This window comes from Mobula birostris, chromosome 18 (assembly GCF_030028105.1).
Source record: "Mobula birostris isolate sMobBir1 chromosome 18, sMobBir1.hap1, whole genome shotgun sequence".
Taxonomy (NCBI): Eukaryota; Metazoa; Chordata; class Chondrichthyes; order Myliobatiformes; family Myliobatidae; genus Mobula; species Mobula birostris.
In genome coordinates this window covers 2098942-2121985 of record NC_092387.1, presented here as the reverse complement: position 1 = coordinate 2121985, position 23044 = coordinate 2098942, and the positions used below count along the sequence as shown (strand labels likewise).

At 43.2% G+C, this 23044-nt stretch overlaps 1 protein-coding gene across 1 annotated transcript in view; it reads right to left on the bottom strand.

Moving 5' to 3' along the window:
* mtmr10 (myotubularin related protein 10) overlaps positions 1-23044 on the bottom strand; it is a 109826-nt gene that overhangs the window by 7521 nt on the left and 79261 nt on the right. Inside the window, exons 11-13 of the mRNA XM_072282962.1 lie at positions 16245-16314; positions 15660-15730; positions 9412-9584 (exon numbers count right to left, since the gene is read on the bottom strand). Coding sequence (XP_072139063.1) covers positions 9412-9584; positions 15660-15730; positions 16245-16314 — 314 coding nt within the window. The remainder of the gene's footprint in view (positions 1-9411; positions 9585-15659; positions 15731-16244; positions 16315-23044) is intronic.

Genomic DNA, 23044 nt, shown 5'->3' with positions numbered 1-23044 from the left:
CAGCTTTAAGTTCCTGGGCATCAACATCTCTGAGGATCTATCCTGAGCCCAGCATATTGATGCAATCACAAAGAAAGCATAACAGCAGCTATATTTCATATGTGAGATCTTGAACGTCACCGAAGACTCTAGTAAATTTCTACAGATATACCATGGAGAGCATTCGGACTGACTGCATTCTCACTTGGTATGGAGGATCAGAAAAAGCTGCAGAGGGTCGAAAACTCACCCAGCTCCATCATTGTCATAGTCATACTTTATTGATCCCGAGGGAAATTGGTTTTCGTTACAGTTGCACCATAAATAATAAATAGTAATAAAACCATAAATAGTTAAATAGTAATATGTAAATTATGCCAGTAAATTATGAAATAAGTCCAGGACCAGCCTATTGGCTCAGGGTGTCTGACCCTCCAAGGGAGGAGTTGTAAAGTTTGATGGCCACAGGCAGGAATGACTTCCTATGACGCTCTGTGTTGCATCTCGGTGGAATGAGTCTCTGGCTGAATGTACTCCTGTGCCCAACCAGTACATTATGTAGTGGAGGGGAGACACTGACCAAGATGGCATGCAACTTGGACAGCATCCTCTTTTCAGACACCACCGTGAGAGAGTCCAGTTCCATCCCCACAACATCACTGGCCTTACGAATGAGTTTGTTGATTCTGTTGATGTCTGCTACCCTCAGCCTGCTGCCCCAGCACACAATAGCAAACATGATAGCACTGGCCACCACAGACTCACAGAACATCCTCAGCATCGTCCGGCAGATGTTAAAAGGATCATGAGCACTAATCTCCTCAGCATCAAGGCAAATTCAAAAGGAAGTGTTTCAAAAAGGTGGCATCCATTCATCATCAAATCCCTCACCATTCGCGACATGCCCTTTTCTTATTACAACCTTCAGCAAGGAGGTAAAGGAGACTCAAGACCCACAATTATTGTTTTAAGGAATAGTTCTTCTCCTTAGCCAGCAGATTCGTGAATGGTCCGCGATGCCTTATTGTTATTTTGTTCTAATTATAGATCTATTTACTTTTTTAGTGATTTTATGTCATGCACTGCACTGGCCTGCTGCCACAAAACAACCAATTTCACTATATGGTAATAAAACTGATTGAGTCTGAACCAAGGGCAAGTGTTCTTCAATCATTGATAATTTAATGAGTTTAATAAATCCAAAAGGAACACAACTTAAGGTCGATGTTTTGTGATTCTGGTGTTTTAAATGTGACAAAGTGGGAGGGATTAAAGGGGGCGTAGCATCACGAGTCACAGACTGCTAGAGAGGCTTTAGAGATAGAACTGAGGTGTAAGAAAGGTGATGGGATTATATTATAGACCACTCCACAGTCTTTAGGATTTAGAGAAATGACAGATTGTTGCAAGAAACATAAGGTTGTTACAGGAGGTGTTAACTTTCCACATATTGACTGGGACTCCCATATTTAAAAGAGCTGGATGGGAAAGGGTTTGTCAAATGTGTTGAGGAAAGTTTCCTTAATCAGTGTGTAGAAGTGCTAACTAGAAAGAGTGTGATATTCGACCCATCAGGGAATGAGACAGCAGTGGACAGAAGATTTTGTAGAAGGTCCAGCTTGGTTTAAGATGGCACTGACGAAGCTCAGTAGCAAACAGAAGTAACTACTTTATTACTCACACCTTTTCTGGTAAACATTCACTGCAATCAATAGCCTGCAACTTCCCTTTTGGTGTTGAGATTTTGAACTGCCTGTACATTCTGGCACTGTTGTGGTGTGAACTGAAGTCTGAAAGGTGCAGGATGGTTGTGGTCTGGTGTTTATGGGCTGAATTGGGGCGGCTTAGCCCAGACATGAGCCAATGTTCGGCCGTTGCTGCAGCAGACTTGGGGGCAACTCAGTGCAGCAGAGCTGAGGCGAAGAAGAGTTGAGGCGGAGCCCAGGCCCAAGAACGAAGAAAGACCTGAGGTTTGATCAGTTTGAGCGCCGGGCCGAATCAAAGCAGCAGGGTCAGGGTCCAAGAGCGGGCAATGAGCAACAAGCCAAGCTTTGGACGATTTAAGCAGCAGGCCAGTGTTGGGACAGCGGGGGATGGCGGAGTGATGGGCTTGTTCAGCTCGCTGCTTCGTCAGTTCTCTGCGCTGAATTGTTCTGCTCTGCCTGCAACTAATGGGCACCTGATTCGACTGTGCTGGTTTCATGGCTGTGGACTGACTTTCGTCAACTTCAGTTCTGAATGCTTACTTTTATTGATCGCACAATTTGTTTTTTTTTCCTCTCTGTATGTTGAGTGTTTTTAAATGGGTTCTATTGGATTTTTTTTTTGTTTTGTGGCTGCCTGTGAGGAGACGAGTCTCAAGATTGTATATAGTATACAGACTTTGATAATAAACGTACTTTGAGCTTTGCATCTAGTGATCATAATGCCATTAGCTTCAAGGTAATTATGAAAGGGGATAGGTATGTGCCTCAGGTTGAGATTCTAAAATGGAGAAAGGCCAGTTTTGATGATATCAGAAAGGATCCAGCAAGTGTAGATTGGGAAATGCTGTTATCTGGCAAAGGTGTACTTTGTAAGTGGGAGGCCTTCAAAAGTGAAATTTTGGAAGTACAAATCTTGTATGTGCCTGTGGGAATAAAAGACAATAACTGGTTTAGGGGACCTTGGTATTTGAGAGATATCGAGCCCCTGGTTAAGAAAAAGAAGAAGGTGCAGAGCAGGTATAGGCAGGCAGGAACAAACAAGGTACTTGAGTATAAGAAATGCAAGAGAACACTTGAGGAAATCAGGAGGGTTAAAAGGTGTCATGAGGTTGCTCCTCATCCTAGATATGACTCTAAACTGCAAGCGGTGATGAGGCTCTGATTGGGGACTTTCAGAGCCTTGGGAAAAATGATTCATTGCTCCCACAGCTGCTCTGAACCGGAACGGTAGCATCTGCAAGGGTTCCTGCTCAGGATACGAGCGAAGGCCAGTGGCAGATCCGGCAGGTTCAGTAACTGAACTTATAGTGGAGAAGGCGGATGAGCTAGGACCTCAAATGTCAACGGCTATAATACAGGCGGATGAACATTTGGGAAGAGAAATGGCGATTTCTTTAGTTCGCCCAACGGTAGGCGTTGCTAGATACTAGGTTTCCGAGAATCTATTTGCTAAGAAAACCATGGTCAAACTCACAAAATGTATCTCACAACAACAGCGTCAAGAGGATCTTCAAGACAATTCTGAAGATGCTTCGCTCGGTAGGGTTGATTCTGGTCAGCAGGGGATCCCCGACTGTCATCAAGCTACTGCTCATAAAATTCAAGTAACACACAAAGAAGATTATTGCCACTTGGAATGTAAGAACCCTATATCAAGCAGGAAGATTGGACAATGTGATAAATAAAATGTAAAGACTAAAGATTAACATCATGGGAATTAGCGAAGTTCATTGGATAGGTGCTGGAACCTGTCAGAATAGAAATAAAACACTAATTTATTCTTCTGGAACATCCCATACTAATGGAGTAGGAATTCATATGGATGAAAACATGGCAAAAAGTGTTTTAGGACATTGGGCAATATCAGAAAGAGTGCTCCTTGTTAGATTCAGAGGACAACCATTTGATTTAGCGATTATACAGGTATATGCACCAACAACAGATGGAACAAATGAGGATATAGATAAATTCTATGAAGAGCTTGAACAAGCAAAGAATGGATGCAGATCTCAAGATATTGTCATGGGAGATCTAAATGCTAAAGTAGGACAAGGTTTCCATAGGAAAATTTGGACTAGGGGAAAGAAATGAAAGAGGTGAGAAATTGGAAGAATGGTGCAAGATGAATAATCAGGTTATTATGAATACCTACTTTAAAAACCATCCAAGATGCTTGTGGACCTGGAAAAGTCCAGGTGATAACACTAGAAATCAAATTGGCTTTATTACTATTTCCGTGTGAAATCCGGAGAAAAACACACAGAGGGGGATCACAAAGCCGAGGAAAGAGGATTGGGTCGAGACAACACAGACTTTTGGGGAAGAGGAGTTTGGTGGGTAACACCGTTCTGGCTGACCGGAAGTGCACTGAGAGAGGTAATCGTAAAGGAGTTCAGTGCTTACTGATCTGGTTAGCAACAGATGGTGCAATCCAGGGTATATTACGATCGAGGAGCATGTTTGCAGACTGGATATTGAACTTTTTACTGTTGGACTTCGGCCACATTCCACCGTGATTCAACACTTGGCGGCACGGGAGGTCGTTCCTGCCTGTGGCCATCGAACGTGCAGCTCCTCCCGTGAAGGGTCAGACACCCTGAGCCAATAGACTGGTCCTGGACTTATTTTCCATCTGGCATAGTTTGCATTTTGTTGTTTGATTGTTTGTGGTTTTTGTATTGCTATATTTACGCTCTATTCTTGGTAGGTGCGGCTATAACGAAACCAAATTTCCCTCGGGATTAATGAAGTATATATATCTATCTATCTACCTATCTATCTATAAACCAAAGATTTAGAAACTCAAATGACTCAATGCAAAACATATCCAGGTGCAGACTGTAACAGTGACCATAATCCAGTAGTATGTCATGTAAAAGTAAAACTTAAAAAACTAAAGAAGCAAAAACCTGAACAATCCCTTGACTACTTGCAATTAATTAAAGAAAACTTAAGACAAAAATTTACAATTGAAGTAAGGAATAAACTTCAAAGTCTAGAAACAGAATCTATTGAAGATGATAGCAATCATGTAGAAATGAAATTTAACTGTCTAAAGGATGCCTTGGTAGAATCAGCAAAGTCAGTGATTCCTAAAAGCACAAAGAATAAATGGATGACAGATGAAATCAAAAATCTAATGGAAGAAAGGAGACAGAAGAAAGCAAATCCTACAGGATATAAGTCCTTAGATAAAAAAGTTAAAAGCTTATGTCAAAAAGCCAAAGAAGAATGGTTAAAGCAGGAATGTGAGCAAGTAGAAAGAATCCCTATTATATCAACAAATCAAGAATATCACTGGTAAAAAGCTCCTCTGTTCTTCAGGTGAATGTTTGAAAGCAAAGGACGGTACCATTATCATGGAAAAAGATGAGATTATGAACAGATGGCCTGAGTATATTCTTTATACTTTATTGTCGCCAAATAATTGATACTAAAACGTACAATCATCATAGCGATATTTGATTCTGCGCATCCCGCTCTCTGGATTACAAATCGATAGTAAATATTAAAAATTTAATTTATAAATCATAAATAGAAAATACAAAAATGAAAAGCAAGTTAGTGCAAAAAAACCGAGATGCAGGTCCGGATATTTGGAGGGTACGGCCCAGATCCGGTTCGGGATTTGTTCAGCAGTCTTATCACAGTTGGAAAGAAGCTGTTCCCAAATCTGGCCGTATGAGTCTTCAAGCTCCTGAGCCTTCTCCCGGAGGGAAGAGGGACGAAAAGTGTGTTGGCTGGGTGGGTCGTGTCCTTGATTATCCTGGCAGCTCTGCTCCGACAGCGTGCGGTGTAAAGTGAGTCCAAGGACAGAAGACTGGTTTGTGGCTCAATCGTCTTCAAACAATTCAGGAATTGTTTGAAGACGATCGAGGCGAAAAACTAGAAATTAAGAAAAACATTGAAGGCCCAAGTATTTTAAAATCTGAAGTTTGTAATGCAGTACATAAGATGAAGAAAGGAGAGGCAGCAGGTCCTGATGAGTTAGTAATAGAACAAATAGAACAAAGTAAGATACAAGCTGAAATAGATAAAGAACAATGTGGTTTTGTGAAAGACAAAAGTACAAGACACGCAATATTGATGTTGAGGATACTATCAGAATGAGCTATTCAAGTGCAAAAAGATTTGTTTGTTTGTTTTATCAACTACACAAAAGCATTTGATAAAGTGAAGCACAATAAGTTATTTGAAATATTACAGAAAACTCTAGATCTAGATTCAAGAGACCTCCACCTAATCAGAAATCTGTACTGGGAACAAACTGCCGCTGTAAGAACAGATGGAGAAGTGAGTCAGTTTACGAAAATCAAGAGAGGCGTTAGACAAGGGTGTGTTTTCTCCCCTGATTTATTTAATTTATTTAATGAAGCTGGGTGACATCAGATGGCAGGTGTAACATAGACATCAAAAGAAGAATAGGGATGGTAAAAGACACCTTTATGAGAGTGAAGAGTATACTGACCAATACTAAACTAGGCATGACAACCCACCTCAGAGTACTGAAATGTTACGTTTATCCAGTTATGTTATATGGCTCAGAATGTCGGACAATATCTAGTAACAAGAGGAAACGAATTGAAGCAGCAGAGATGTGGTTTTTGAGGAGGATGCAAAGAATATCATGGACGAAACGAATATCTAACGAGGATGTCATAAACAGAGCAAACACAAAAAGAGAAATAATGTGTGAGATCATGAAAAGGCAACATAACTTCATTGGACATGTGATTAGGAAAGAGGAGTTAGAATGCATGGTAATTAAGGGAAAAATTGAAGGGAAGGTAATTACAGGAAAGACTGAAATACAGTGAAAGGTTGAACAAGTTGGGTCTTTATTCTTTGGAACGTAGAAGGTTGAGGGGGGACTTAACAGAGGTATTTAAAATTATGAGGGGGATAGATAGAGTTGACGCGGATAGGCTTTTTCCATTGAGAATGGGGGAGATTCAAACAAGAGGACATGAGTTGAGAGTTAAAACGGCAAAAGATTAGGGGTAACATGAGGGGGAACTCAGAGAGTGGTAGCTGTGTGGAACGAGCTTCCAGCAGAAGTGGTTGAGGCAGGTTCACTGTTGTCAATTAAAGTTAAATTGGATAGATATATGGACAGGAAAGGAATGGAGGGTTATGGGCTGAGTGCAGGTCAGTGGGACTAGGTGAGAGTAAGAGTTCGGCACAGACTAGAAGGGCCGAGATGGCCTGTTTCCGTGCTGTAATTGTTATATGGTTAGAAGAAAGCAAGAGGAAGACAAAGACAAATGATGATGGAGACAGCAGCCAGAGAACTGGAAATGAATACCAATGAATTGATCCACTTGACCCAAAACAGGAGTGTGTGGGCCATGGCAGTCAAAGCTCAAACTGGGCACGGCACCTGATGATGATGATGAGGTTGCTCCAGCAGACAAGGTGAATGAGAATCTTCAAGGCTTTTGCAGATAAATTAAGAGCAAAAGGATAAGGGAAAAAATGGTCCCTTGGTAGATCAGAGTGTAGCAGAAAGAGATGAGGGAGGTCTTAAATGTATCTTTTACATCTGTACAACTCAGGAGACAGACACAGAGTCTAGAGATATGAGGCAAAGCAGCGAGGTCACGCGCACTATACCTCTCTGAGTGAAGGCTTGTGATTAGTGGTATGCCACAGGGAACGGTGCTGGGTCCATTGAAATCAACAATCTGGATTATATTGTGATAAACTATATCAGCAAATTTGTTGATAACACCAAGATTGAGTTAAACTATATCAGCAAATTTGTTGATAACACCAAGATTGAGGGGTGTATTGGACAGTGAGAAAGACCATTAAAGCTTGCAGTGGGATCTGAACCAGATGGTAAAAGGGGCTGAAAAATGGCAGATGGAATTTAATGCAGACAAGTGTGAGGTGTTGCACTTTGGTAGGACCAACCAGTGTCTTTCACAGTGAGCAGTGGGGCACTGATCTGGGAATACAGATCCATAATTTGTTGAAAGTGGCGTCACAGGTAGATGAAGTCATAAAGAAAGCTTTTGGCACATTGCCCTTCATAAATCAATGTACAGGAGTTAGGATGTTATGTTGAAGTTGTGGAAGACATTGGTGAGGCCTAATTTGGAGTATTGTGTCCTGTTTTGGTCACTTACCTACAAGAAAGATGTAAATACAATTGAAAGACCTGAGTATAGAGAAATGCTGAACAGGCTAGGACTTTATTCCCTGGAACCTAGATGATTGAGGGATGATTTGACCGAGGTATACAAAATATATGAGGGGTATAGAAAGGGTAAATACAAGCAGGATTTTTCTACTGAGGTTGAGTGAGACTAGAACTAGAGGTCATGGGTTAAGGCTGAGAGGTGAAATATTTAAGGGGAATATGAGGGGATTCTTCACCCAGAAGGTGGTCAGAGAGTAGAATGAGCTGCCAGTGGAAGTGATGGATGTAGGTTTGATTTCAACATTTAAGGGACATTTGGATAGGTATATGGATATGAAGGGCTATGGTTCAGGTACAGGTCAATGGGACTAAGATTAATGGTTCAGCACAGACTAGATGGGCAGAAGGGTAGTGTGCTGTAGTGCTGTAGTGTTCACTAAGTCTGACAGAAGCATCACAGGTACATAACATGAGATGAGCAGCATTCACAAGGAAAACTAATTAAACATAAATTATTCACAAATTATACAAGAAAGCACATAATTAGAATTTAAAAAAAAACAGAGCAAAGTGATCATAGTGTTGTTGTATTGAGGTAGTGATTAGGGTTCTGCCAGTCGGTTCAAGAAGTGAATGGTTGAAGGGAAGTAGCTGTTCTTGAACCTGATGGTATGGGACCTCCTGGCCAGAAAATGGCATGGCCTGGATGGTGTGGATTGCTGATTGATGCTGCTGCCTTTAGGCAGTGCTCCTGTATATGCCAGTGACGGAGGGGAGGGATGTACTTGAGTGAATGCAAGGGGGTGAGATCAGCAACCAGAACGAGTGAACAGACAGAAATTGCTCAACTCGCTCCTCAGTCTTGGTAGGGCACATACAACATAAGTGTTTGACAATAGCCAGACTAGTTCTGTGCTTTAAACAACCACTGTAACACCAGCAACAAATCCTGTAAGTGTCATAAAGCGACTCCTCGGTCTGTAACACCAGTTACAGATCCCGTAATTGTCATAAAGCGACTCTTCGGTCTGTAACGCCAGTTACAGATCCCATAATTGTCATAAGGCAACTCTTCGGTCTGTAACGCCAGTTACAGATCCCGTACTTGTCATAAAATGACTCTTCGGTCTGTAACACAACCAATAGACCCAGTAACTGTCATGAAGTGACTAATCCGCCTGTTCACTTTATGAGTTACAGGATCTATTGCTGGTGTTATACACCAGGGAGTCACTTTGTGACATGCACAGGAGTTGTTGCTAGTGTTACAGGTCAGGGAGACACTTTATGCTATTTTTGGGACCTGTTGATGGCGATACAGGCTGAGGAGTCACTTTGTGACACTTACAGGATCTGTTGCTGGTGTTACAGGTGGAGTAGTCACTTTATAAAGGTTCCTATCTGTTGCTGGTGTTAGAAGCCAGGGAAGCATTTTGTGAGTGTTGGCGGTGAGTAACTTTATGACAGTTACAGGATCAGGAAGATTATCACTACTCATTCCATTCTGTAGATTTCTGTTTCCTGGCACCAACCTCACTCTGCTGTACTCAGCAGCTGAACATAGAAACACGTAATGCTCACCTCATCCTTCTCCGAATCGTGGAGGTGGTTACATCGGTCCAGGAAGCGGTAACCAGCGGCAACCCACTCCTTCTGGATCAGGCTCTGGAAGCCGAGAGTGGTGCGGAAGTGAGGATCCAGCAGTAACTGCATGATGGAGGCGACCACGCAGCTCAGATCTCGCCCCTCCTCCTCTGGTGTAGGAACACAAATGAGGAAAAGCTTTGTACCAAGCACTCAAGTTCCATTTCAGATTCAGTATGACTGGAGCTTCCGATATACCTGCTCCCTTCCTGTAGCTCTGTAACCTATTCTCCCTTATACACTCAGTAGCTCCTTTTGCAGCTTAACCACACCAAAGCCAATTAAGCAACCAGCAATCATCAAGAATGGGGGAGAAAGCCACATGGTCACAGGGGAACATCAGCACAACTCCAGACATCTGCAGTACCATGAGGTCCACCTATGGTTAACAATTCCTTTCACAGCTGTCCGATGTTAGTTACAGGCCATGAAAATAATAGAATCAATGAGTTAATAACTGCCCCTCAAATTCAGGTGATGCATAATCTGCACATCAATGAAGGAGCTTTCAGCTGCCCTGTAACACACATGACTGTAAATGCACGTGACTGTAAATACACACTGCTATGAAACCCAGATACTGGTTCTGGAGTTGCCTGGCCCACCATGTCTATGTCAATCTACACTAATCTCACTCGCCCGCATTAATTCCATGTGTCTCTGTACCCAGTACATAGGAAAGGGTTAAAGGGGAATGAGCCAAGCACAAGGAAATGGGACTCGCTTGATCTGGCCAAGGGGGCTGTCTGAGTTAAATTTCATCTGCCATTCCCTTGCCATTTTTCCAGTTGATCCATATCCACTGCTCTCCTCTCTTTCTGCACCAATCCCAACCTTACCATCAAACCTGCAGGCAAAAGGGGTGGTATTGTAGTGTGGCACACTGACCACTACCTTGCTGAGGCCAGGTGGCAACTCTCAGACACCTCCTCATACCTACCCCTTGAAGAGAACCCCAGTTTGCCATCTGAAAACTGTCTCTCTGACACTATTGCTGGACCTCATCAACTCTAGAGCATTCCTATCCACTGCCACCAAACCCAAAGTTCCCTTACCCCACACTGCACACTTCTACCTCCTACCAAAGACCCATAAACCCAACTGGCTTGTTGTCTCTGCTTGCTCTTGCCCCACTGAAATCATGTCATCATACTTCGATTCCATTCTACTCTCCTTCCCAGCTACATCAGCAACATTTCTCACATTCTCGATCTCCTCAGTAACTTTCAATTCCTTGGCACTGACCGCCTGCATTTTCACCATGGATCTTAAGTCCCTATACAATTCCATCCCCCATCAAGGAGGCCTCAAAGCTCTCTACTTCTTTCTTGACAAAAGAACCAACCAATTCTTCTCCACCACCACCTTCATCAGTCTGCCAGAACTGGTCCTCACCCTCCACAACTTTTCCTTCAGCTCCTCCCATTTTCTCCAAACTCGAGGGATAGCCATGGGCAATTGCATGGGCCCCAGCTATGCCTGCTTCTTTGTCGGCTATGTAGAATAGTCCATATTCAAAGTCTTCCCTGGTAATTCTCCCCAACTCTTTCTCCACTACACTGGTGCTGCTTCATGCACCCAAGCTGAGCTCTTCAATTTTATCAACTTTGCCTCCAACTTTCTTTCTCGATCTCTCTGCCTCCATCTCTGGAGACAAACTGTGAATTGACATCTTTTATAAACCTACCGATTCCCACAGTTATCTTGACTATACCCCTTCCCACCCTATCTCTTGTAAAAAAAAAAATTGTATTCCCTTTTCATAATTCCTTCGCCTTTGCCACATCTGCTCCCAGGATGCAGCCTTCCTTTCCAGGGCATCAGAGAGTGCCTTCCTTTCTTTCACCCACATCTCCTCCATTTCCCGAATGCGTGTTCACTCCATCTTCCTGCCACCTTAACAGTGATAAGAGTTCCTCTTGTCCTTACCTATCTCTGCATCCAACACATCATCCTCCACAACCTCTGCCATCTCCAAAGGAATCCTACTATTATACATATCTTTACCTCCCCACCCTTCTGCTTTCCACTGGAATCGCTCTCTCCACGACTCTCTTGTCCCTTCATCCCTCCCTAATCTTCCTCCTAGCACTTATTCCTGCAAGCAGCCAAAGTGCTACACCTGCCCATACACCTCCTCCCTCAACTCCATTCAGGGCCCCAAACAGTAACAATATAACCATATAACAATTACAGCACAGAAACAGGCCATCTCGGCCCTTATAGTCCATGCCAAACTCTTACTCTCACCTAGTCCCACCTAACTGCACTCAGCCCATAACCCTCCATTCCTTTCCTGTCCATATATCTATCCAATTTAACTTTAAACGACAACATCGAACCTGCCTCAACCACTTCTGCTGGAAGCTCGTTCCACACAGTTACCACTCTCTGAGTAAAGAAGTTCTCCCTCATGTTACCCCTAAAATTTGCCCTTTAACTCTCAACTCATGTCCTCTTGTTTGAATCTCCCCCATTCTCAATGGAAAAAGCCTATCCACATCAACTCTATCAATCCCCCTCATAATTTTAAACACCTCTATCAAGTCCCCCCTCAACCTTCTACGCTCCAAAGAATAAAGACCTAACTTGTTCAACCTTTCTCTATAACTTAGGAGATGAAACCCAGGTAACATTTCAGTAAATCTCCTCTGTACTCTCTCAATTTTATTGACATTTTTCCTATAATTCGGTGACCAGAACTGTACACAACACTCCAAATCTGGCCTTACCAATGCCTTATACAATTTCAACATTACACCCCAACTCCTATACTCAATGCTCTGATTAATAAAGGCCAGCATACCAAAAGCTTTCTTCACCACCCTATCCACATGAGATTCCACCTTCAGGGAACTATGCACCATTATTCCTAGATCCCTCTGTTCTACAGCATTCTTCAATGCCCTACCATTTACCATGTATGTCCTATTTTGATTAGTCCTACCAAAATGTAGCACCTCACATTTTTCAGCATTAAACTCCATTTGCCATCTTTCAGCTCACTCTTCTAACTGGCCTAAATCTCTCTGCAAGCTTTGAAAACCTACTTCATTATCCACAACTCCACCTATCTTAGTATCATCTGCAAACTTACTAATCCAATTTACCACCCCATCATCCAGATCATTAATATATATGACAAACAACATTGGACCCAGTACAGATCCCTGAGGCACACGGCTACACACCGTCCTCCAATCTGACACACAGTTATCCACCACTACTCTCTGGCGTCTCCCATCTAGCCACTTCTGAATCCATTTTACTACTTCGTTATTAATGCCTAACGATTGAACCTTCCTAACTAACCTTCCGTGTGGAACCTTGTCAAAGGCCTTACTTAAGTCCAGACAGTCAACATCCACCGATTTACCCCCGTCAGCTTTCTTAGTAACCTCATTAAAAAGTTCAATAAGATTTGTCAAACATGACCTTCCACGCACAAATCCATGTTGACTGTTCCTAATCAGACCCTGTCTATCCAGATAATTATATATACCACCTCTAAGAATACTCTCCATCAACTTACCCACCACTGACGTCAAACTCACAGGTCGATAATTGCTACGTTTACTCTTAGAACCCTTTTTAAACAATGGAACAACATGAGCAATATGACAATCCTCCGGCACCATTCCTGTTTCTAATGACATTCGAAATATTTCTGTCAGTGCCCCTGCTATTTCCACACTAACTTCCCTCAAGGTCCTAGGGAATATCTTGTCCTGACCCGGAGACTTATCCACTTTTATATTCCTTAAAAGCACCAGCACTTTCTCTTCTTCAATCATCATACTTTCTATAACTACCCTTCTTGTTTCCTTTACCTTACACAATTCAATATCCTTCTCCTTCGTGAATACCGAAGAAAAGAAATTGTTCAAAATCTCCCCATTCTCTTTTGGCTCCGCACATAGCCGTCCGCTCTGATTCTCTAAGGGACCAATTTTATCCCTCACTATCCTTTTGCTATTAATATAACTGTAGAAACCCTTTGGATTTATTTTCACCTTACTTGCCAAAGCAGCCTTGTATCTTCTTTTAGCTTTTCTAATTTCTTTCTTAAGATTCTTTTTACATTCTTTAATATATTCCTTGAGCACCTCATTAACTCCAAGCTGCCTATATTTATTGAAGATTCCTCTCTTTTTCCGAACCAAGTTTCCAATATCCCTTGAAAACCATGGCTCTCTCAAACTTTTAACCTTTCCTTTCAACTTAACAGGAACATAAAGATCCTGTACCCTCAAAATTTCACCTTTAAATGACCTCCATTTCTCTATTACATTCTTCCCATAAAACAAATTGTCGCAATCCACTCCTTCTAAATCCTTTCGCATCTCCTCAAAGTTAGCTTTTCTCCAATCAAAAATCTCAATCTCAGGTCCAGTCCTATCCTTCTCCATAATTATATTGAAACTAATGATATTGTGATCACTGGACCCAAAGTGCTCCCCAACACATACATCCAGGTGAGGCAACACTTCACCTGCAAACCTGCTCTGGTGCTCCCAATGCGGCCTCCTCTACATTGGTTGAGACCTGCTGTAAATTGGGAGACTGTTTCATCGAGTACCACTGCTCCACCCGCCCAAATCAGAACTTCCCGGTGGTCAAACATCTTAATCCAATTCCCATGGCCTCCTCTTATGCCAAGATGAGGCCACTCTCAGGGTGGAGGAACAACACCTTATATTCTGTCTTGGTATTCTGCCTCTAACCTGATGGCATGAATATCGATTTCTCCTTTTGGTATTTTTTTCCTCCCTCCCTTCTCCACTCTATTCCCCACTCTTACCTTTTACCTCTTCTCACCCGCCTATCACTGTTCCCTGGGTACTCTCCTCCTTCCCTTTCTCCAGTTCAGCCCTTTACCTTTCCCACCCATGGCTTCACCTCTCACCTTTTAGCTCCTTCCCATCCCAACTTTTTTATTCTGGCATCTTCCTCCTTCCTGTCCAGTCCTGAAAGAAGGGTCTCAGCCCAAAACATCAACTGTGTATTCATTTCCATAGATGCTGCCTGGCCTGCTGAGTTCCACCAGCATTTTGCGTGGGTTGCTCTGGATTTCCACTATCTGCAGACTTTCTTGTGTGTATCATCCATATCCTGTTGTAATCTTAAATAATTTTCTTCACTGTCCACTATACAGTTAAAGTGCTTGGAAGTAGGTACAGAGGAGATGTCAGGGGTAAGTTTTTTTACACAGAGAGTGGCGAGTGCGTGGAATGGACTGCTGCTGCCGGCAGTGGAGGTGGATATGATCGGGTCTTTTAAGAGACTCCTGGATAGGTAGATGGAGCTTAGAAAAATAGAGGGTTATGGGTAACCCAGTAATTTCTAAAGTAAGTACATGTTCGGCATAGCATTGTGGGCCGAAGGGCCTGTATTGTGCTGTAGGTTTTCTATGTTCTATACCACCAGTTTTGGTGTCATCTGCAAATCTGCAAACGGCAAAAATGTCAATTACAGTCTCATCTAAACCATTATGTAGATGACAAACTATGGAGGACCCAGCAACAATCCCTGTAGCGCATCATTGACCATTGGCCTCCAATCTGAAAAGCAACTTAACTACCACGTTCTGCCTCCTAGCATCACATCAATTTGTGTCCAATTGACTAGCTCACATTAATTTAATCTTTCCCATCCAGGACCTTATCAAAGGTTTTACTAAAGTCTATGCAGACAATGTCTATCTGCAGGAATCCTCGGACATCTTTTCAGAAAAGGGAATCAAATTCCTGACACGTAACTCACGCACATAAAGCCATGCTGTCGATCCCTAATATCCGTATCCATTTCCTATGGTTCCACACTGACTGAATCTCTCTCCCAAGCCACCCTTTTAATCCAAATACACTTATGGAATTATTTTTTAACATCACAGATACTTTGTGGCCCCTTTTTGCCTTCCTAATTTCCTCCTTAAATACTCTCCCACATCCACAGTATTTGTTAAGGGACTCACGTGATCCAGATGTCTGCACCTGACTCATGCCTCCTCCAGAGCTTCACCATCCATTGGTCCTGAACTCTCCCAATCTCACTTTGAAAAGCTTCCCACTTGCCAAACATTCCTTTACCTGCATGAATTAGCCTCATTCAATAAGTACCTCAACCTTAGGGCCAGTTCTTTCTCGTAACAAATCCACATTAGCCATAAAATATTTGAAACTCACCTTGAAGGATGACAGAAATATTTTTGTTATCCATCCACTGTGTCAGTTCTGCTGAGTGCTTCAGAAATAGTCTGTGGACACAGGAAGACATTGCTGGTGCATTTAATTCAGTCTCACTGAAAGCTCTGTCACCATCGGGGGCAACAGTAGCTATGGGCAAGGTGTTGGGATAACTATCTTTGGGGGGTGGGGGGGGGTGACCAGTGTCGGGAGAAGGCGCCGTAGTCATCCAACACCAACCCAGAAGTGGGGAGTTCACAGTCACTTTTAACACCTTAACCTCTGCTGTACCATATAAAGTAATCTCAGCTGTGGGAAATCTTCACACTAGCTGGGAAACCTCTGGAGATGTGACAGAGACCAAGCTCCAGTTAATCTTAGCTCCACAAGAACAGGATTAATGGAACTCAAGGGAAGCCATTGAGTGCTACTTGGAACACAGTGCGCTGTTGGGACACCGAGAGACTAAACCTGGCCAGTTCCTGCCCCAAGACCATCGACCAGAGCAGCTCTGCTTTCCTTCCCAATGTCCACTAGAACAGGATTGGTGTAAAGCAGCCTTCTATCTCACACAATCTGTCTCACCTGACATACTCCAGCCACCGAGTGTTCTCCAATGAGGACAGCCACTTCTCATCCGTTTCTTCAAATGAATCTAGTGGGACGAATTACATTTTATGTGGTTACATCTCTCAAAGATGCAGGTGATGGAAACATTGTTCGCAGCACAGAACACTGCACATTTTTACATGAATAATAGCGACAGGTGCAGTGGGATGAGACGTAGCACAGGTCAGCCAGCGACACAAAGAAAGCAACAAGGTGTGCTTCAAGACTTTCAGACATGGGCAGAGAAGTGATAACCAACACTTGCAACACAAGACCATCTCCAAGTAGAGTACGTCCAACTGCCTACCTTTGACACATCTTCAATACAATTATTGCAAGTAAGTTCATCACCAAACTCCAGACCCTGCAAGCAGATCCTCGACTTCCTGACCAACACACATAAATCGGCAAGGATAGGCAGTAACACCTCCACCACAATTGTTCTCAATACTGGGGCTCCTCAAGGTTAGACCCTCAGCTCCCTGTACACTCATGGCCAGATTCTGCTCTAACTCCATCTACAAGTTTGCAGATGATACTGGGGAAGGAGGAGGATGGCAGCAGTGATAGGGGACTCTGTAGTTAGGGGGTCAGACAGGCAACTCTATGGACGGAGGAAAGAAGCACGGATGATAGTTTGCCTCCCAGATGCCAGGGTCTGGGATGTTTCTGATCGCATCCACGATATCTTGAAGTGGGAAGGAGAAAATGACATAGGCAGGAAAAGGGAGGGAGTCCTGAAAACAGACTACAGGCAGTTAGGAAGGAAGTTGTGAAGCAGGACCACAAGAGTAGTAACCTCGGGATTACTGCCTGTGCCATGTGACAGTGAGTATCGGAATAGAGTGAGGTAGAGGATAAATGCGTGGCTGAGAGATTGGAACAGGGGGCAGGGATTCAGATTTCTGGATCTTTGGGACCTTTTTTGGGGCAGGAGTGACCTGTACAAAAAGGATGGGTTGCACTTGAATCCCAGGGGGACCAATATCCTGGCGGGGAGGTTTACTAAGGCTTATTGGGGAGAGTTTAAACTAGGATTGCTGGGGAGTGGGAACCAAACTGAAGAGACTGGGGAAGAAGCGGTTGGCTCACAAATAGAGAAGGCTTGGAGACAATGCAAGAGGGAGGATAGGCAGGTGATGGAGAAGGGATGCACTCAGACTGATGGTTAGAGATGTGTCTTATTTTAATGCAAGGAGTATTATGAACAAAGCGGATGAGCTTAGAGCGTGGATCAGTACTTGGAGCTATGATGTTGTGGCCATTACAGAGACTTGGATGGCTGAGGGGCAGGAATGGTTACTTTGAGTGCTTGGCTTCAGATGTTTCAGAAAGGACAGGGAGGGAGGCAAAAGAGGTGGGGGCATGGCACTGTTGATCAGAGAGAGTTGGAAGGACAAACTCCAAGGCAGAGTACAAAGTAAATGGCAGGATACTTGGTAGTGTGAAGGAGCAGAGGATCTGGGGATACATATACACAGATCCCTGAAAGTTGCCTCACAGGTAGATAGAGTAATTAAGAAAGCTTATGGGGTGTTAGCTTTCATAAGTCGAGGGATGGAGTTTAAGAGTCACGAGGTAATGATGCAGCTCTATAAAACACTGGTTAGGCCACACCTGGAGCACTGTGTCCAGTTCTGGTCGCCTCACTATGGGAAGGATGTGGAAGCATTGGAAAGGGGACAGAGGAGATTTACCAGGATGCTGCCTGGTTTAGAGAGTATGCATTATGATCAGAGATTAAGGGAGCTAGGGCTTTACTCTTTGGAGAGAAGGAGGATGAGAGGAGACATGATAGAGGTATACAAGATATTAAGAGGAATAGATAGAGTGGACAGCCAGCGCCTCTTCCCCAGGCACCACTGCTCAATACAAGAGGATATGGCGTTAAGGTAAGGAGTGGGAAGTTCAAGGAGGATATTAGAGGAAGGTTTTTTTACTCAGAGAGTGGTTGGTGCGTGGAATGCACTGCCTGAGTCAGTGGTGGAGGCAGATACACTAGTGAAATTTAGGAGACTACTAGACAGGTATATGGAGGAATTTAAGGTGGGAGGTTATATGGGACGCAGGTTTTAAGGTTCGGCACAACATTGTGGGCCGAAGGGCCTGTACTGTGCTGTACTATTCTATGTTCTATAGGACGTGAAAGAATAGGACCAATCAAGTGTGACAGTGGGAAAGTGTGTATGGAACCGGAGGAGATAGCAGAGGTACTTAATGAGTACTTTGCTTCAGTAGTCACTACGGAAAAGGATCTTGGCGATTGTAGGGATGCCTTACAGCAGACTGAAAAGCTTGAGCATGTCGGTATTAAGAAAGAGGATGTGCCGGAGCTTTTGGAAAGCATCAAGCGAGGAGGCGAAGGAAGAGATTGCTGAGCCTCTGGCAATGATCTTTGCATCATCAATGGGGACGGGAGAGGTTCTGGAGTACTGGAGGGCTGCGGAGATTGTTCCATTATTCAAGAAAGGGAGTAGAGATAGCCCAGAAAATTATAGACCAGTGAGTCTTACTTCAGTGGTTAGTAAATTGATGGAGAAGATCCTGAGAGGCAGAATTACTGAACATTTGGAGAGGCATAATATGATTAGGAATAGTCAGCATGGCTCTGTGAAAGGCAGGTCATGCCTTACGAGCCTGATTGAATTTTTTGAGGATGTGACTAAACACATTGATGAAGGCAGAGCAGTAGATGTTGTATATATAGATTTCAGCAAGGCATTTGACAAGGTACCCTATGCAAGGCTTGTTGAGAAAGTAAAGAGGCATGGGATCCAAGGGGACATTGCTTTGTTGATCCAGAACTGGCTTGCCCACAGGAGAGCAAAGCGTGGTCATAGATGGGTCATATTTTGCATGGAGTTCAGTGACCAGAGGTGTGCCTCAGGAATCTGTTCTGGAACCCCTTCTCTTCGTGATTTTTATAAATGACCTGGATGAGGAAGGAGAGGGATGGGTTAGTAAATTTGCTGATGACACAAAGGTTGGGTATGTTGTGGATAGTGTGGAGGGCTGTCAGAGGTTACAGCGTGACATTGATAGGATGCAAAACTGGGCTGATAAGTGGCAGATGGAGTTCAACCCAGAAAAGTGTGAGGTGGTTCATTTTGGTAGGTCAAATATGATGGCAGAATATAGTGTTAATGGTAAGACTCATGGCAGTGTGGAGGATCAGAGGGATCTAGGGGTCCGAGTCCATAGGACACTCAAAGCTGCTGCGTAGGTTGACTCTGTGGTTAAGAAAGCATACGGTGCATTGGCTTTCATCGATCGTGGGGTTGAGTTTAGGAGCTGAGAGGTAATGTTGCAGCTATATAGGACCCTGGTCAGACCCCACCTGGAGTACTGTGCTCAGTTCTGATCGCCTCACTACAGGAAGGATATGGAAACCATAGAAAGGGTGCAGAAGAGATTTACAAGGATGTTGCCTGCATTGGGGAGCATGCCTTATGAGAATAGGTTGAGTGAATTCAGCCTTTTCTCCTTGGAGTGGCAGAGGATGAGAGGTGACCTGATAGAGATGATGATGACAGGCATTGATCATGTGGATAGTCAGAGGAGTTTCCCCAGGGCTGAAATGGCTAGCATGAGAGGGCACAGTTTTAAGGTGCTTGGAAGTAGGTACAGAGATGTCAGGGGTAAGTTTTTATAAGCAGAGAGTGGTGAGTGCGTGGAATGGGCTGTTAGCAACTGTGGTGGGGGTGGATATGATAGGGTCTTTTAAGAGACTCCTGGACAAGTACATGGAGCTCAGAAAAATAGAGGGCTATGTGTAACCCTAGGTAATTTCTAAGGTAAGGACATGTTGGGCACAGCTTTGTGGGCTGAGGGGCCTGTATTGTGCTGTAGGTTTTCTACATTTCTATGTTACTGTAATGGACTTTATCTCAAATAACAATGAGTAAAATTACAGGAAAGAGATTAAGAACATGATGACATAACAAAAATCTATCCCTCAATGTCAACTAAAGATCTGGTCAGTGACTTCAGAAAGTCGGCTAATGCACATGCTGCTGTCTTAATCAATGGTGAGAGCTTCAAGTTCTTCGATGTGAACATCACCAATGCCTATCCTGGTCCTATTACACTGATGTTGCAGCAACAACAGTTCACTGATGCCTCTACATCTTCAGAAGGCTAAAGAAATTTGGCAAGTCCCACTGGTTCTTATTTATTTTTATCAATGTATCATAGAAAGCATTCTACCTGGATGCACAATGGCTTGCTCTACATGTGACCATAAGAAACTGCAGAGAGTTGCAAACAGAGCACAGAAACCAGCCAACAAAGGTTCTTAATCACAAGGACTGCAGTGATTCAAGGAGACATCTCACCACCACCACAGCAAGTAGAACAATAAAGAAAGAGGTGACATACAATCAGAAAATGTAGAATACTTGTGGGTAGAGCTAAGAAGGGTAAGAAGATCCTAATAGGAGTTATTTACTGTCCTCCAAACAGTAGTCAGAATTTGGGCTACAAATTAAAACGGGAGATAGAGAAGGCTTGTCAAAAGGGCAATGATATGCTATTCATGTGGGATTTCAATATGTAGGTAGATTGGGATAATCAGGTTGGTGTTGAATTTGTAGAATGCCTACAATACGGTTTTTTAGAACAGCTTGTGGTTGAGTTCACTAGGGGATCAACTATTCTGGACTGAATGTTGTGCAATGAATCAGAATTGATTACAGAGTTTAAGGTAAAGGAACCCTTAGGAGACAGTGATCATAATTTGATAGAATTCATCCTGCAATTTGAGATGGAGATGCTAAAGTCAAATGTATCAATACTACAGTGGAGTAAAGGAAATTACAGAGGCACGAGAGAGGAGCTGGCCAAAATTAATTGGAAGAGAGCACTCGCAAGGATGAGTACAGAGCAGCAATGGCTGGAATTTCTGTGAGCAATCTGGAAGGTGCAGCATAGATACATCACAAAGAAGTACTAGTATTCTAAAGGCAGGTTGATGCACCCGTTGCTGATAAAAGGAAGTCATAAAAGCCAAAGAGAGGGTATATAATCGAGCAAAAATTAGTGGGAAGTTAGAGGATTGGGAAGTTTTTAAAAACCAATAGAGGGCAACATAAAAAAATCATAAAGAGGGAAAAATGGAATATTAAAGTAAGCTAACTAATAATACTAAAGAGGATACCAAAAAGCTTCTTCAGATATATGAAGAGTAAAAGAGAGGCGATAATAAATGTTGGACTGCTGGAGAGGTGGTAATGGGGAGAAAAGGAAGTGGCAGACAAACTGAATAAGTACTTTGCATTAGTATTCACTGTTGAGTCACTTAGCAGTATGGTGGAAGCTCCAGCATGTCAGCGGTCACAAGTGTGTGAAGTTGCCATCACTAGGCAGAAGATTCTTGGGAAACTGAAAGGTCTGAAGGTAGATAAATCACCTAGACCAGATGGTGTACATCCCATGGTTCTGAAAGAGATGACTGAAGTGATTATGGAGGCATTAGTAATGATCTTTCAAGAATCACTAGATTTTGGAATGGTTCTGGAAGACTGGAAAATTGCAAATGTTACTCCACACCTCAATAAGTGAGAGAGGCAGAAGAAAGGAAACTATGGGCCAGTTAGTCTGACCTAGGTGATTGGGAAGATGTTGAAATTGATTGTTAAGGACGTGGTTTTAGGCTACTTGGAGGCACATGATAAAATAGGCCGTAGTCAGCATGGTTTCCTCAAGGGAAAATCTTGCCTAACGAATCTGTTGGAATTCTTTGAAGAAACAGCAAACAGGATAGACAAGGGAGAATTGGTTGATGTTGCATACTTGGATTTTCAGTAGGCCTTTGACAAGGTGCCATACACAAGGCTGCTTAACAAGCTATGAGCCCATGGTATTACAGGAAAGATTCTAGCATGGATTGAGCATTGCTGACTGGTAGGAGGCAAAGAGTAGGAATAAAGGGAGTCTTTCTGGTTGGTTGCTGGTGACAGGACGGCTTCTTATTGTGCTCTGTGTGATTTGGATGATGGAATTGATGGCTTTGTGGCCAAGTTTGTGGATGAAGATAGGTGGAGGGGCAGGTAGTGTTGAGGAAGCAGAGAGGCTACAGAAGGACTGAGACGGATTAGGAGAATGGGCAAAGAATTGGCAGATGGAATACAATGTTGGGAATTGATGGTACTGCACTGGTAGAAGAATTAAAAGCATAAATTATGGGGAGAAAATTCAAAAATCTGAGGTGCAAAGCGGCTTGTGTGTCCTCATGAAGGATTCCCTGAAGGTTAATTTGCAGGTTGAGGTGGTGGTGAGGAAGGCAAATGCAATGTTAGTATTCATTTGAGAGGACTAGAATATAAAAGCAAGGGTGTAATGTTGAGGCTTTATAAAGCCCTGGCAAGGCCTCACCTGGAGTGCTTTGAATAGTTTTGAGCCCATTATCTGAAAAAAGAGTATGCTGTCATTCGAGAGGGTTCATAGAAGGTTCATGAGAATCATTCTGGGAATGAAAAGGCTACCATATGAGAACTGATTGATATCTCTGGGCCTGTACTCACTGGGATTCAGAAGGATGAGGGGGGATCTCATTGAAACCTATCTAATGTTGTAAGGCCTCAATAGAGTGGATGTGGAGAGGATGTTTCCTATGGTGGGGGAGTCCAAGACCTGAGGGCACAGTCTCAGAATAGAGAGACATCTATTTAGAACAGAGATGAGGAGAAATTTCTTTAGCCAGAGTGGTGAATTTGTGGAATTGGTTGCCAAAGGCGGCTGTGGAGGCCAAGTCATTGGGTATATTGAAGGCCAAGGTT